The sequence below is a fragment of the Carassius gibelio genome, chromosome A4 (assembly GCF_023724105.1).
Source record: "Carassius gibelio isolate Cgi1373 ecotype wild population from Czech Republic chromosome A4, carGib1.2-hapl.c, whole genome shotgun sequence".
In the NCBI taxonomy this organism is placed as follows: Eukaryota; Metazoa; Chordata; class Actinopteri; order Cypriniformes; family Cyprinidae; genus Carassius; species Carassius gibelio.
The window spans coordinates 17,652,124-17,670,072 of NC_068374.1; the positions used below are offsets into that span (position 1 = coordinate 17,652,124).

Sequence of the window (17,949 nt, forward strand, 5' to 3'; positions counted from 1 at the left end):
TTGGGGACAGATGTCAGACCCCTCTGAGACTGATGTGAATGTGTAAATGTGATGCGAGAGCCCTAAAGACGGCCCACAGAGAGTTCAGGACAGAGCTCAAGAGGATGCCCCGCTCTAAGGACTGAGAATGATCCAGCAGATGTCCCAAAACAACCCCGTCACATGAGCACCAATTTATTTAACACCAAGTAATCACCGTTAAGGAATTACTAAGGAAGACGTTTTCGTGTTAAATGCATGGTTTATGCTAGCGTCAGTTCGCTTATTCTTCAAACAACAGTTCACATGTGCAGCGTGGGAGAGGCGTGAAACATCTAGCCCGTCTCCTGACGCTCCGTTTGGCCGTGCTTGTGTTCCATATCCAGAAATGCCACGCTCTGGATCGCTGTAAACAAACAGATGGAAAGACAGAGTGCACGTCACAGTATAACATGTATTTGTCATTCGTTCTGGTGGTGTTGTTATGCAAAGTTGTTGACAAAAGTCATAGATGTCCCGATATTTTGTGGACTAGAGGGCCTTTTTAGTGCCTAAATTCGAGTTTTACTGGTTAGCATTAGCCACTAGCTACATATGCTGTAGCTACATTGTTATATAACATAACTACATCTTTCTGTCAGAAAAAAAGCCTTTGCAGCCATTCAGAAGAAGCTGTGTTGTGCTAGAGTAAACTCTTGAACTAATGAAATACCCTTTTTCTTTGTCTGCTGTCCTCACAGTTCCACACTTACAGGGCTACAGAGCGATGTGTGAAAATGGTTTTTTGAGATGAATGGGATTGTAACCCGTGAACAACAACAATCAAACACATTCAAAATAAGATAACAGGACTAGAAAATACTGAGGAAAATACTGAGGGACCCCTACTGACCAGTAGGAGAATATACTTGATTACTGGAGGACACTGAAATGTACTTGAATGAATTAAAATACAACGGGTCTGTAATACATCAGCATCTTATATACACTATAAATCCATTTCTATTAATCATTTCTTGTTTATATATCCATAATGTAATATACAACCTTTCCACTGGTCTTGTTTATATATATTTCGCATAATCAGACCAAGAACCCATTTGTCAAAAAATATCTACTGAAATGCATAATAACGGTAAAGATTTCTAAAACTTATGTACATTAATGTACTCATATTGTGGGTTCTGCTGTCTGCAGTCTGCTAATCAATACAAAGTCAAACCCCGCCCTCTACTGGTGTCATGTGGTACTCAGATCATTCAGATTTACTTTACCATCCGATTTGTTCATTATAATTAAAAAATAAATAAATGCTCTCTGATACATTTTTAGAGATTATTTTTAGGTTAGAAAGCTTAGAATCCTTTAATTTCTGAAAATTTCACATTTAAAGATTGAATTTGAAGTAAATCATTTCAGACACATTTGGAAGTAACACTAAATTTCATATTGCATAAAATACTGAAATTAGAAATGTATTGAACCAAATAATGAAATTAATCAACAATATTGCTACATTATTATTAATTAAAATTAATAATTTATTCCTAAAGCAAAATGTATGGTTGTTTGTGGATTTATGGAGTGTTACCATGAAAGACAGTGACACCAATCCAGATTTATTTTATTTTATTATTATTATTATTTTTTTTTTTAATGGAGGCCATCATGATAGTTTCAGGGGACATCTTCAAAATATAAATAGGACTATATTTACCACAATTTAGACACAAAAATCTACATGACATATCTCTCTCTCTCTCTCTCTCTCTCTCTCTCTATATATATATGTTAATATATTAATAAAACATATAAAACATAAAATATTCATATAATTTGAAAATTATGTTTAATTGTTTTTTTTTTAGTTACACAGTATAGTTCAAATAGAATTCCCCCGTTAAGGCACTCTTTATAATATGTATAAAAAAATAATTAGACATGTAATTATTAAAATAAAACCCATTTATTTATCAAAAAATAAATACATAAATAAATACAAAATGTTAATGTTATACTGTTTCCACTGCAGCCCAGGATACCTCTTTGAGATATGTGAAAAACATGCAGATTTTGTTACACGTGAACTCCTTCAAACATAGTGAAATATGTATTTTAAAATAAACTTTTAATATTGCACATATTGCTTTCGCTCTAAATAATACAGATATGCAGATATCTGATAATGTGTTGGTATTTGAAGTTTATCTTAACTGGTGCTTAGTGAAAGAACAGTTATTTGGGGGGCATATGTGCTCTGACTAAATCTTAAAGTGATTTAGCAGTAGGGAATATTCCTGAATTAGTGGAGGGATCACTTATTTCTGTTCAATCCATTTCCCAAAGAGATCTGTACATTTGGTTGCAAAGACTCTGGGATTTTGGGCAATGCCTTAAGAAAATCAGATGACAACGCATTTGACATTTTGTATCTGGTGAATTCTCTATGTCTGTCGCTATTATTTTCCACTTACGAAGTCTCTTATGTAAGCGTATATGTGAGTCACCCACATGAGCTATTCTGGTCAATTCTACATGTAGCATGTCTGCAATATGAGCCTGCCATTGTGATCAGGCTAAACAAAATTCACACAAATGTCTTCATGTTTCCACACCAGAGTAAAAGCAAATAGTGTTTTTCTTGACTGTGGTGCTATTTTGACCTGTCATGTTGTTGTGCCTCTCCATTCTGTCTTTAAGTGGGATATACAAGCGTGTCATTAATAAGGGGATGACAAAAGAAGTGTCATGCTTTGCTAATCTCAGCAGTTGCTCACATGACGGGTCTTTACGCTCCCAATCACAAGGCAGGACCGTGCGGTCTCAGTTCTTATAGAGTAAACAAAGGCTATATCAGTCATGTACAGCTGCATTCATAAAGGGATAGTTCACCCAAAAAGGAATATTGTCATGATTTACTCGTCCTCAACAAAAATGTGTTTGACTTTTTTTGTTCTGCAGAACTCAAAAGAATATACAGTATTTTGAAGATTCTTTTAGCTCTGTTTGTACATCCGTTGAATGCAAATGGAAACGAAGGTCTGAAATTAATGAGGATTTAGTGTAAAAAAAAAAAAAAAAGACACCAGAATGAAAAAAAAATTCATGCAAATTAAAGATACAGGAGCAGAAAACTGTGCCACTGTTTAAAGCAATCTAATGGCTATTTTTGCTGATTGAACCCAACTTTGGACCTCACTAAGTCTCATTATGTGGACTTTTTTTTTTTTTTTTCAAAATATATTTTGTGTTAGGGTTAGGGTTAGGCAAGTCATACAGCTTTGGAACAACATTAGAGTGTCAAGACTTTTCTTATTTTTGTGATCAACGAAACCTTTACATCTAACTAAGACCTGGTGACCACCAGTGCTTTACATGTTACAGTGCAAGAGGAAAAATGTCAAGGAACAGGGAAAGCACACGAGCTGAGAGATGATGGCAGGAGAGAGAAGGGGACACTGTGACTCATAATGCATATGGTGGCCTGCGGTTGTCTCTGTCTCTGGAGCATTCTGCTGTAAGCTGTGCTGAGATGCTAATATACAACAGAGAAGCTAATCTGCCTTTTACCTGAGCTCGCGCAAACTTGCTGCTGTTATGAGCCACTCTGATCATTATATTCAAAGTTTAAACGCATGTTTGCTGTTTGCTAAATCAGCTTTATCTCAGTTATATTAGTATCGGGCACCAAAACAAGCTTGCAGCCAATCACCATTAAGGGGCGTGTTCACTCACGCTGCATGATGGGTTGCCTGTGTTTCTAGCATGTTTGTAAATATAGGGGTGGAGCTATCAAGATAGGTGTGTGCTCCTTTTGGGAAACGGGGCATTTATTTTGATGATTTTTAAATGTCAGCAGCATTTCTAAGAAATCACATACAGCACATTTAATTAAGGTTGAGTCCGAAATCTTTGTCCAAAATTTCCACACATTGAAGACCTCTTGTTGTGCCATACATGTTTATATACTGCCTCCAAAACTTCAGTTCGTCATAAAAAAATTCGGATCAGGTTCAATTTTTCTGCGCTTTCGCATCCGTAGCATGCATTTTGATAGGAAAGGATGGTGAATATGAAAAAAATGAAAAATGAATGCGAAAATTCCAGACTCTGGGTGCAAAGACCTTAACTCTGCAAAACAGTAAAACTACAGGAACTAAAAAAGTCTACAAAGTTTGCACGCCTGTTTGACCTGCCAGTCCAAAAAGCCAACCTAAGCTACACTGTCAATAAAACAATAAAATAAAATTCAATAAAATTAAATGAAATGAAAAATAAAATAGAAATACTGAAATCTGTTTCCTAAGTCAATAATGTTTAGAAAACAACAAAATGTACTATAAAGACAGTTCATACATTCATAAACCTATATCCTTACTGTAAATCTTCTCCTGAGCTATCAACTTGAGAACTTGCGCAGATGATTTAGCTAAACTCGATGAGTTTAGTGTTCAACTTAGTGTTAACCAAATTTTGTTAGTTTGAGCCACTTCTTTTAAATGAACATGACAAATCATTCACAAACTGAATGATGATCCAGTCTCAATGATCCAGCAATTCTCAAAATAACTGGAGATTATTGTTGAATATTGTCTAAAATTCCAGTCCTTTAGAGTAATTGTTTGATTTCAAACAATAAACTGTATTTAGATGCTTTGAATATGTGTGTGTGTGTGTGTGTGTGTGTGTGTGTGTACGTAAGTAATCATATTCTGGGGACAAATTTGTACCAAAAAAGTGAGCATAACCTGATAAAATTGCCAAAAAACATCCACATTTTTTTTTTCTTGTACTGTTTATGTGCTGCATTGAATCACCCTAACACGGGTTCTTCCTCTGTCAGTGTGAAGCATCTGTAGGCACTTGAGGGCAAACTCAGTTTTAGCTCTCTCCATCTACACTCACTCTTTATGTAATGTGCTCTCAATATAGGTCAGGTCTGAGGCAGAGAAACGCAGAGCTGCTAGCTATTGCTATTAGCACTATTTATAATTGTCCAATGTTACCCGTGCAGTTTGAGTGTGTTGTTGAACTGTTTGCCTTTGTTCAAAACATGCAGTTTTTGCTCTTTTTCAGTATATAGTAGGCCAACATACTGTATATTGTGCACAGCTGTTCAGATTTTCAAAATGATTTCAAGGGGTCAAGGTTTGATTGGTTAACATGAGCCAATTAGATTCTGGTAGATTTCATAATTACATAACTGTGGTGGGAAAACCCCTTTTGGTAACACTTTATAATAACTGCACACTATTAATCATTAATTAAGCATTAGTAAACAGATAATTCATAATTTATAAAGCATTAATAGACAGTAATAAGCAGTTTCTAAATACAGATATAAATGCTTTATTCTTGATTTAAAAGCATATCTATAATGTGTTTAATAATTGTATTTTCATACTTTATTCATGATCAATTTATCATTTCTCAATGAAGTATAGCATTATTTACAAACCAGTTATTTAGGAGTTGCCAGTGATTCATAAGATCACAAGAAATGTAGTAAATTCAGGTAGTTATAAAGCATTTAGTAGTGGTCAGTTAACTATATATGTGAGCTCATCTAAAGTGAGGACTAGTTATGCCTTGTAAAGCATTTATAAAGGATATTTAAAGGCTCAGTTATCTTCTAAACAAAAAACGGAAACAAACACCACACAGTGATACAGAACATAGAAATATTAACAGCCTTTAAATCTCATTTGTAAAAGCTTTACAAGGCATAAATAGTCCTCACTTTAGATGAGCTCACAAAAATAGTTAACTAACAACTACTAACTAACAACAATGTTTTATAACTACATGAATTAACCCTGAATTACAGTAGAAATACATGTTAATAAACCATTTATTAACATTATAAGTAACTATTACTATATGTCTGAATAAAAAGATGTATGAATGCACATTTAAATAGTTTATTAATCATTTACTTACAATTTCTAAGTGATCTTATGAACCACTGACAACTCCTTAATAACTGGTGTGTAAATAATGCTACACTTAATTTAGAAATGATAAATTGATCATTAATAAAGTATGAAAAAACAATTATTAAATACATTATAGATATGCTTTTAAATCAGGTATAAAGCATTGATATCTGTATTTATAAACTGCTTATAAATGTTTATTAATACTTTATAAATGATGAATTAACTGTTTCCTAATGTTTAACTATTGATTAATAGCATGCAGTTATTATAAAGTGTTACCCAACTGGTAATTAGTATTTTGATTAATATACAGCATATACAGTATGCTGTAAATATTTGGTTGTATTAATGTTTTGCCAGTAAAAAACTGCTTCAGAACCCTCTTAGAAATGCACAGTGTCCTCATTCTGTGGCTCCAGATTAACAGTAAATGCCATTGCTATATGCCTAAATTGTGTTCACAAACATATCAATTAGTTTTATTTCTTTTGTGTTCTCAGTAAGACATTGCGCATACCATAAAGCTCAAAATAAATAGGGGTGAATATAATATAATATAATATAATATAATATAATATAATATAATATAATATAATATAATATAAATGTATTCATTTGCTTGTTTGATTGTTTTTAATTTTTCACTGTGTCTTGCAAACTAGTCTAATGAGACAATTTGAGGGATATAGTAATATACCCTAATACATAACTACAGCATAAAGTCTCATTAGATGTGATCAGCTTCCTTTGTGAGCATTGGCTCATGTGAGGACATTTGTGTTGTTGGCCTCTATCTAAACACGTTCATCTGGCCTTCCCACCATGCTAAAGTTACATCAGTAATTAGCATGTCTCATCTCTTCTACCTGCCTTCAACAACCAGCTCGGTTTCAGTCCCTACAGGTCACGCACAAGTTTGACCTCTGTGAGTGCGAGTACAAGGGCAGTGTGTCACTGATCAAAAAGATCAATGTCCCTGTCCATATGCAGTGAGTTTTAATGAATCTATAAGTTATCAAAATAACTGGTATTAAAACTGGGAATGTGTGGTCGAGAGTTGAGTGTTTTCCTGGTTTCAGGTTCCTGTCTGCTGCTGAGTAGATTGTGATTGTAGCTCAGTGTAGCTTTGTTTTGAATCTTTATCTTATTATAATTCTTTGCCATTTAAACTGCTAAATATAACTGAATCATTACCATATATCTAATATTATTTATCATGTTAATCTGACACCACTAGCTTAATGTCAATTGCTTTCATTAGCACTACAAGTTAGCATTTCGCTAGCCTGTAAACTTGTCATTGGCTAACACTGTGTTGAGTCGAAATCAATGAACGAATAGAGTGATTCATAGCTTCTTATTTGTTATTGTTACTTGCACTTCTTGCCACGTTTAGTGTAGCCTTCTCTGTACGTGGCGAGGGATTCATGAAGTAAATGTAGGGAATTATGTTTAGCGGGAGCCAGAGTGCCAGATATCTTGTCAAATTTGAAACTGCTGGCTAATGTTAAACATATTGTTATTCACATTGGTGCTATGTTGTCTGACTTCGCCAATTAGAAATCACTGAAAAAAAAACATTAAAGAGGTGCGTGAGCTTGCAAGTATGACGTCAGACACTGTAATATGCTCTGGACTCTACATTACTTACTGTGGTGACAATACATACTGTAGCAGACTGTTGTCACTCAATGGCTGGATGTCTAAGTGGTGCCCACAGAATAAAATAGGCTTCAAAAGACAATCCGACAAGATTTTGAAGCAGACCAGAAGGTTGATTCACAACCATACATTTATATTATGTATGTCACTTAATAGTCACATGGAATTGATATTGTTCACATTAAAATACTGAAGCAGACTGATGAATTATCAGAACAGTATCTATTCTCCTGTATACTCCATTTGGCAGAGGATATAAAATCACTTCCTTGTTGCAAATATGTTAGAACTTCACTTCTACCACTAAAAATCATTTTGTTAATAAAATTCCTGATTTGTTTCAACGTCTCTGAATATCTCAATAGGAGAGGATGAATTGTATAAACTTTTTAAATCATCTAAATCAACTGCATGTGTGTTAGACCTAATAACAACTAAGTTACTAAAAAGGTGCTTCCAGAAATCAATTTCCTAATGATTTTATAGAATTAGTTAATTATATACCCATATTTATTCTCCTTTTTTTGGTCAAAAAATACTAGAAAAAGGCAGTATCCTCTCAACTTCTTAGAGAGAAATGGTATCTACTGAGATTTCCAGTTAGGATTTACCGTTTTGTAGTACTGAGTTTGCTCTCACTAGAGTTACAAATTATTTGTTCTTATCATCAGACCTTAGTTGTACCTCTCTCTGATTATATTTGTATCGCTCTATTAGTGTTACTAGAGCTTAGTGCTGCATTTGACACTGTTGACTACATAATTATTTTAAATAGGCTCGAAATTACGCTGGCATTAGTGGAATCGCACTGGTACTGTATGGTTTAAATAGTACTTATCTGACCGTCATCAGTTTGTAGCAGTGATTGAAGAGGTATCATATCGATCAAAAGTGCAGTATGGAGTACCTCAAGGCTCAGTACTAGGGCCGCTACTCCTCAATCTTTACATGTTACCCATGGGTGATATCATCAGGAAACATGGTGTTAGCTTTCACTGTTATGCTGATGATACTCAGCTCTATATTTCTTCGCGGCCCGGTGAAACACATCAATTTGAAAAACTAATGGAATGCATAGTCGATATAAAAAACTGGATGATGAGTAATTTCTTACTGTTAAATTCAGAAAAAAACAAAGGTGTTAATTATAGGACCTAAAAACTCTGCTTGTAATAACCTAGAACGGTGTTTAAGACTTGATGGTTGCTCTGCCAATTCTTCGTCATCAGTTAGTGACCTAGACATGCTATTTGATATAATTCATTTCCTTAGAAAGACAAATTTCTGGCATTTCTAACCCTAACCATCTCAAAAATATATCTAAATTATGACTTATGCTCTCAATGTCAAATGCAGAAATGTTAATCCAGTCTGTATACAGATCAGAGGGTCACTGCAGTCACCTGGATCCAGTACGTATCCAGACCAGATGGAGACCTTGTCTTAGATGACCACCAGGACAAGACCACAGGAAACAGATGATTCTTCTGCACTTTCATCTGACTTTGCTGCAGCCTGGAATTGAACTACTGGTTTCGTCTGGTCAGAGGAGAACTGACCCCAAATGAGCCTGGTTTCTCCCAAGGTTTTTTTCTCCATCCTGTCACTGATGGAGTTTCGGTTCCTTGCCGCTGTCGCCTCTGGCTTGCTTAGTTGGGGTCACTTCATCTACAGCGATATCATTGACTTGATTGCAAATAAAAACAGACACTATTTTCAATGATGAACTGCCTTTAACTATCATTTTGCATTATTGACACTGTTTCCTAATGAATGTTGTTCAGTTGCTTTGACGCAATGTATTTTGTTTAAAGCGCTATATAAATAAAGGTGACTTCACATATCTTTACATGTAAAAAAAGTATTGAATTTTATACTATCTTAGTTTCTCATCTGTCACATTGTAACACAAACACACACACACACACACACAAACACTCATATATATATATGACGGAAACGTATATATTGGAAATGTATTTCTGTATTTATATATACACACACACATTTTAGCACATAGTGTGGGATATTTACATCTAGTAGAAAAAAATATAGTAGATATAAGAAACAGTTACAACTACAAAACATAAAGTTGTGTATCATAGTATTTTTTGCACACAATTGCCAAAAATGTTACTCACAATTATACGAAAATAAAGGTCACAAGAATAAATGTTCATGAAAAGTAAAATATAACCCATCTAACTCATCCATGCACAGCGGTCATCATATGAAACACCTGACAGCAGACTTGCTAACTCCACAGGAAGTCCCCAGATCTCAACAAAGAGTGACAGTATGTACAGCCTGTCCCTCAGTAGATCCAGTGTGATAACATGAACATAGGCCATGGAAAATGAAACCTGAGGAGCTATTGAAAGCTATGTGTGTCAGAGTGTAGAGGTCTTTTTTGACGTACTTTGAGGTTCCTCATGGACTAAAACTGCGCTTAAAAGCTGTGATTGGAACAATGTGTTAAAACACAAATTTCAATGTTTAATGTAACGTAATTAAAAGCATTGTCTTACAAGGTTGTGACCTAACATGTTCTTTGTCTGGCCCAGATGAGCTCTGATAACAGTATTTGGATACTGTAGGCTGAGACGAGTAGAGTTCCACTGCTTGAATCAAAGCCAGCCCATTGGTTCAATCAATCAATCCACCAGTTGTTGTCAGATTAGATTAGGTGAGAGGGAAGCTCGGGGGACAAAGCCCATTCAAAGGGGTTTGGTTTCACAAAGAACAGCTCACTGATTTCCACCCCAAACAATGGAGAAATGGAAGAGCTGTCAATAATTGAACAGACTGGTGGCATTACGCAACAGGCCTTACGAGTAGGCTGCCAGAGGGAATGGCAGTGAAGCAAAAGACAGGATGACCCAGGGAACGGGCACCTGGGAATGTGTGGGAAGAAGGTCTGTGGAAAGATTTCTAACGTGTAAAACGATGCATCCTGTCACGAAGGTCATTACACTGCTTTCTGTATCTCTGTGATTTCATAAGTAAAGCCATCCGTAAATATGTGCTCTCCCCCTGCTGTGCCTCCCCATGTGCGAGCATATGTCGGCATAAAAGATGTCTTATTTTTAGTCTAGTCTACAATAACACCCAGAATGCCTGTGGTAAAGAGCACAGCAGCTTTTAATCAGTGCGTTTGTGCTAGGTTGTGCATCTCGGGCCATATGTGCATGAACGTACACGCTCGTTCTCCCCTGTAGGCGTGCAGGCTGTGGCTGAATCACTAGCTCTTCACTCCCTCTACTCTTTTCTACCTACCTCTCTTTCTTTTTTTTCAATCTCATTTTTATTCTCTCTCTCACCCAGTCTCTTCAGGTCTGTATATTTTTCCCTGCTTCTCTCCTCCCACGCCAACCTTATATGCACTGAGCTCAAGGCTCTGCCAAACCGTCCTGCTTCTCAAAGCCATGTGCATGCATAAACACCTCAATGGAAAATACACACCAGATCACATGTAATGGCTATTAAAAACCAAAATAATAAGTCAAAAGTTATAAGTCTTTGCATATTCCCTTTGCATGTGATGCTTTAATGTAATGAATATATTAAGGCTTTATAATGCCAAATGTCTAATTGCAATAAGGTGAAGCTAGGACTGCCATTATTTTAGTGGATAAGTATATAATCAATTAATCAATATTTGTTGAAAAGTATGTAATCATTAAAGTTAAATTATATGTGAGTTTGTATGAGAATTGTCTGTCTTAATGTGAAAAGTAGGACATTTTTCAAATGTTCGTACTGTACAAAATATTGCTTGTACAACTCAGTGTTCAGGTTGCATTTTCAAAGCAATAACCAAGGCAAAGCTTGATGACGCTATGAAGGAGAGTGGATGATGGGAGATGTCGTTTTCACTATCCAGAGATGTCCGAATCATGTTCATGGATGTAATTCATAAAAATAAAAAAAAAATGATTACCTGTACCTTTCAAAGTCTTTCAAACAGCTAATAAATTATATAGAGAAAGCGAGCACAGAACATTTAACGCTGCATTGTCAAAGAACATTATGCATGCACTCTCAAAAAACTCCCCTTATAATCAGAAAAGCTGTCTTTACACTGTTTGATGAATGAATCTCATACATACATCATACATAAATCTGCACTTTGTTATTTATCATGAGAAAAATACAATCAGCAAGCATGCACTGAACAAAACTCTGGTGTTTCAGTGATGACTCATCTAAACGCCTCTGATTGGTTGCTGCGGTCAACGGATTTGTGTGTGATTGGTGACAACACACAACACTGTGAAAACACGGGAAAAGATTTATGTTGCAGCATTGAGCAGATCTTAATTTAATGGTGCCGTCAAAACTTTTCATTTCATTTCATTTTATTTGTGACTGCCGTAATGGATTTAGTTTAACTGCAGCAGCATTTTTGGTTGCACTTTATTTTACAGTACGTGTACTAACATGTACTTATAGTGTACTTACAGTATATTTATCTAAGAAAGTTCTGGTAATACAAGGTAACTACATGGGGTAGGGTTAGGTTTAGGGGTAAGTTTAGGGTTAGTACCTAGTTATTACATAGTTATTGTAATTAATATAATAAGTGCATAGTATGTACATGAGGAACAGGACTCTAAAATAAAGTGCTACCGCATTTTTGTCCAAGTGTGTTAGCCCTAGTTTCTATAAGCAGAAACGCTGATATTACTTAACTAATAGGCGACAATGAACTGGGACGAGCCATTTTTTAAAACTGTAATTTCTCTCGATTTACAAATCCTTGAGAACATTCCGGACAATGTAAGTACACAACTGCATGCAATATATAACAATGTGCAAGTGGTTTTTGGATATTTTATTACAAAAATCTCACATACAGTAGTGTGCCTTTAGTGTTTTATTTGTTTGCTTGTTATTTTTAAAATGTTGTGACCCCATTTCCAGTTTTATGTACTTTCATAGGTGAGCTATTGAATACAAATGGAACAGAAGTAACAAGTCCTTGATGAGGCAAGATGAGGATTTTAATGAGATTTATCAATCAATGTGAATCCTTGAAGCTTCTCAGTTATCCTAAAGACTGAGTTGAAATGAATCTAGAAAAACATTCTTTAAAAACCGTAAGAAAAAAATGGTCACATCATAGAATGCACCTTATCAGCCAAAAATAACACATATTAAAACTATGCCGACCACCAAAAAATAAAAATAAAAAATGAAATAAGGGTATCATAATGTTTTGAACACAATTAAATTATTTTATTATTTAATAAAAATAAATAAATAAATAAAATAAGGAAAGGAAAAGCTTTTCCCAACATTTGCATGATTCATGTCAGAGCAACGTAAGCCCAGAGCTGCATGCATGCATTATATCAAAGTGCTTTAGTTGAATTTATGGCATAAAACTCATATGACAAGCCCTACATGAAAACCAGGCCTTGTTATAATAATAATAATAATAATACTGACATTTACCTTTAATACAGAAATACATTTCCATTCACTCATTTATACCCAACTCTTTCATCTTCAAAAAAAAAAAAAAAAAAAAAAGAAAGAAAGAAAAAAAAATGATGCTAACAACAATGAAACCTAATTGAAAATACACATGATATTCCCCGCACATGATGCTTTTTAGATCTCTGGTTATAATGTTAATATTTCATTCCAGTCTCTATCACAGTTATATAGAATTTGATTTACTGTAACAATTTATTGATTATTTTAGCACTAAAATGTTTATTTCCATCTTCATAACATACATAAATTACCTTTACAACTATTTTTGGTCCACTGTTTTTGTTGTATTCTCTTCGTTTCATATAAAAGTGTTTCTCAAACTTTAGACATCTACAATCTAATAAATAAACCTCACTCTGGCATGTATTTCTTTTATACAGAACTGTATAAACGCATTGTAAAAATATATTTCCATAAAGATGTTTTTTTTTAAAATCTCTTTTTAATTGATCTATTTATTTTGCCGGCAAAGCACCACATTTGTGATGTTTATTATTTAAGTGAATATTATAAACGCCCCAAAGAACGAATTAAAGGGTTGAAAAACATCTATGCTGGTTAAGATGCTGTCCTGCAAATACACACACATCCTTAACATGGACAAATCAACATTTTTTTAAATGTATTCTTTATTTTACCTTTCATTCTTTTAGTCATTCTCGTTGCAAAACCTATAAATACATAAATTCCCATTAAAGTGCATTAGGTTTCTGATAGACAACATTTACACTCAAATTAAAGGTATTCTTTTTAGATCTCAAACTCACATTGTTACGGTTATTAAACGTAATGGCAGTTTCTACCAGTTACAGTCCCTGATGCAGACTTGTGCATATTATATAGTACTATTAGCGCTTGTGCTTAGCATCACTTTCTGGACTTTTTTTTTCATAGTTTTATAGACTCTTATTTTGAAATAAAGTGTTTCGCCTTCACTGTATACTCATTCCCCCACCAGACCCTCCCCAAATCCCCTCCCACACTCCCCACATAATTTGACAGGATATGAAGTTTGAATTCACAACGATACTATGCATGACCACACTGAGGTAGATCCAAATCAACCAATGAAAAAAAACACCATTACAAAAGAATACATAAAGATGTTCCAAAACACACACACACACACACACACACACACACACACACTGCATGTTCACATTTCTTTGTAAAGCAATGCCTGATCCAGCGAGATGAACTTCTATTGTATGTACAAGAAAGTTTTCCTGAAATTCATTCCCAGTGGCTCTGGAATATCCCTCAGCGCATAATGTGTGATTAAATATGCAAATGTTTTACAGTAACTATTGCATGTTGAGACACTCTGTGCCAGTTAGAGGACTGAAGGCACTATTAAATTATTCATAATTATTAAATATGCAATTAAATGTATTAAGCATAACATATAATTAAATATAATAATTACAGTTATTTAATATAGATACATAGATCTTATGATTAATTAAATGTAGAATTGAATATGTACATTTAAAAAGACTTAACAAATGAAGTCATACCTTTAAAATGTAATACTGCCTGGAACTGATTTTTTTTTTAAGATGATAAAGAAAGTTGTGCTTTTATTGTGTAGTGGTTGTAATTCAGTTATACTGTCGGCTTGGCTGTATGTGATAAAGTTCGTATTGACGTCGTGTATTGATTAAAGCAGGATACATAGTACCCTATCAAACAGACCTCAGCGTTTCATAAAACATGCCATGATCTGCATAGCTGATCAACATTCAGTTTGTATATGGTTTACAATAGCCTACAGTGAGCAAATAAACAAGTACATAAATAAATAGTCAACACAATGGTACAAAAAGTATTAGTTCTTCATGCTGATCTTCATTTTTCAAAGTCACTGAATAACTGATATTATTTTGCGATAAGGTGCATTGTGAAATGTAAAGTCATTTATTTACGCAAGTATTCTAACCTTCCCAAGTAGATACAGTAGTTATTCTGACTTTTAATGACTTAATATTTGGTATCCATAGGCAGATTTACACCACCATTCTTCAGACAGAATAAAAGCAACTCTCGCGGACTTGAGATAAAATAAATGCAATGAAATAACACATTATCAGAGGCCCTGTTAAAGCACTCTTATATATGAATAGACTATACTGTATTTACAGTCTGGGCATCCTATAGTGGCCAAGAACGACGTCGGAAATCTATACATCTGTGAGACGCTTCCCCATATTTACACAATTCTGATTCGCAACTGTGCAGTTCCCAGTTCGCAGGTTTGCCTCGCGAAAATTGTCGATGCTGTTATTGAGGTCGTCATCGATCTCCATGTATTCGGACTTGCTGACGGCAGACGAGCTGCGACGACTGGAGTTAGACTCGGACGCGATGTTCTGGTTGCTCACCTTGAGGAGCTGTGCCTGTTCGTCACCTTCGGTTTCTCTGTGATAGAAATAGTTAAAGTTGGACACAATCACAGGCACTGGAAGCGCGATAGTTAGCACTCCGGCAATGGCACATAGAGAGCCTACTATCTTGCCCCCGATAGTAACGGGGTACATGTCTCCATACCCCACGGTCGTCATCGAAACAACCGCCCACCAGAAGGCGTCCGGGATACTTGTGAAGAACGAAACCTTTTCATCAGCCTCAGCGAAATACACTGCACTGGAAAACAAGATGACTCCGATGAAAAGAAAAAAGATGAGAAGACCCAGCTCGCGCATGCTGGCTTTCAAAGTCTGGCCCAAGATCTGAAGCCCCTTGGAGTGTCTGGACAGCTTAAATATCCGAAACACCCTGACCAAGCGGATAACCCTGAGAATGGCCAGAGATGTGGCCTGCTCTCCTCCACCCTTTGCCTCCTTTCCACCCTCGGAGTCCTCCGCCAGCTCTGTTCCGAGCGTTATGAAATATGGAATGATGGACACCATATCGATCGTGTTCATCATGTTTTTGAAGAAGGCTGGTTTACTTGGGCAAGCGAAGAAACGGACGATCAACTCAAAAGTGAACCAGATGATGCAGAGTGTCTCCACGACAAAAAACGGGTCGGTAAGAATATTGTGTTTGAAGTAGAACGTGCTGTTGCCTATCACCTGGAGCCGTCCATTTGGATCCTCTTTCAACTCTGGTAAGGTCTCCAAACAAAATATCACAATAGAAATGAGAATAACCATGACGGACACTATCGCGATCCCTCTAGCGGGGCCTGAGCTCTCGGGATACTCGAATAGCAGCCAAACCTGTCTCTGAAACTCGTTCTCCGGCAGGGGACGCTCTTCTTCACGAATAAAGCCCTCATCCTCTCGAAATTTTTCCATGGCTTCTTCTCCAAGCTCATAGAACTTAATTTCTTCTGAGAACATATCCAAAGGTACATTGACGGGTCTTCTTAACCTTCCCCCTGACTGATAGTAGTAGAGGATGGCATCAAAGCTTGGACGGTTTCTGTCAAAGAAGTACTCGTTCCTTAAAGGGTCAAAGTAGCGCATCCTTTTCTTGGGGTTGCCCAGTAGTGTGTCGGGGAACTGGGTGAGCGTCTTGAGTTGTGTCTCAAAGCGCAGCCCTGAGATGTTAATAACAACTCGTTCGCAGCACTCGGGGGAATACTGCGAGTCCTGTGGATGCCCCTGCAGAGTGGAGGATGTCTCATCCATGTTATCTCCAGCAACCACCACAGTCATCCTGGAGATCAATGGCAGTGGATGTTCAGTTGAGTTGAGTACGCATCCAACGCCCTGCAGTTTGAACAGTCAACGACCCAATAAGACATCCAGCCTCATGTTCCACCAAACATCGACCATCTCCATGTCAAGTAGAGATCTGCGCCTACTTTGTGTCCTCACCTAGTCAACCAGAAAATAAGGGTAGTAATGAGATACCTCAGATACCATGAGGGAAAAGAAATATGTCCTACATGACACACACACACACACACTTATCAACAGGGATGCAATAAGACATGTAGTTTCTACTGGAGCCAAGGATCCTAATATATATTTTGAATCATATCGCTTGTGGAATTCAAAAGCAGAGCAAAAATTTGGATTTTCAGAACACAAAGTTCCCAAAAGGACTTATCAAGGTTGCCAGTAAGATGAAATCAGATTTTAAACTCCAGTGTTATGCGAATTTCTAGGCAAGATATTCCAGTACAATTGCATGCAATGTTCTCGTTAAGACTGCACAGTAATATCAAATAGGATTCTAAGGATCAGATATGATCTGATTGGGTCGGATGAATTTGAATTGAATGGCTTGCTTTTCAAATATATTTACAAGCTTTGGAAGCAGTGTCCTGAAAGCAGTCAAAAACATGTAAGTGAATATATGCCTTTGTATATCTGTTAAAACATAAATGCCACTGTTTAAGGTTCTGCAGTATCTTAAACATTATTATTTTTATTTTTATTATTAATATTATGCAATATAAATCTAAATAAGTACAGGTTGATGACAAATAATAAAAAAGTAAAAAATAAATAAATAAAAATTGTATGGTTCTTGTGCACCAAATATTATAATTATCATAATGAATAATAATTTAATTATTTATTAATTCATTTAATTTACTTTTTGCGAGCTCTCAGCAGATATCAAGACACTATTTGCCCATATGAACATGCATGTATAGCGCAAATAATGAGAGTGATACCAATTGATGGCAATGGGGATGTTATAAAATGACTGTCTTTGTACTTACGTGGGCAGTCAGATTGAGAAGCAGTGCAGGAAAGATCTGTGCAAAATCTCCTGTCTGTTATTAAGACAAATCTCACATTACAGCCTCACATTCATACAGCAAGAATATAATACATCCACGATACGCATCCTACTAGCCGTCAGACCATAGCAAACTTGCAGTGCTCCTCAAACCTGCGCAGCAGAA

General features: G+C 35.8%; 1 protein-coding gene across 1 annotated transcript; it reads right to left on the reverse strand.

The window, feature by feature from the left end:
- Nucleotides 1-12,399: 12,399 nt before the first annotated feature.
- Nucleotides 12,400-17,949, reverse strand: LOC127972271 (potassium voltage-gated channel subfamily A member 1-like). The gene is made up of 2 exons (XM_052575671.1): nucleotides 17,764-17,949; nucleotides 12,400-16,906 (listed from the first exon to the last, which is right to left on the reverse strand). The coding sequence occupies exon 2, from the start codon at nucleotides 16,742-16,744 to the stop codon at nucleotides 15,263-15,265; it is 1,482 nt and encodes a 493-aa protein (XP_052431631.1). The 5' UTR covers nucleotides 16,745-16,906; nucleotides 17,764-17,949; the 3' UTR covers nucleotides 12,400-15,262.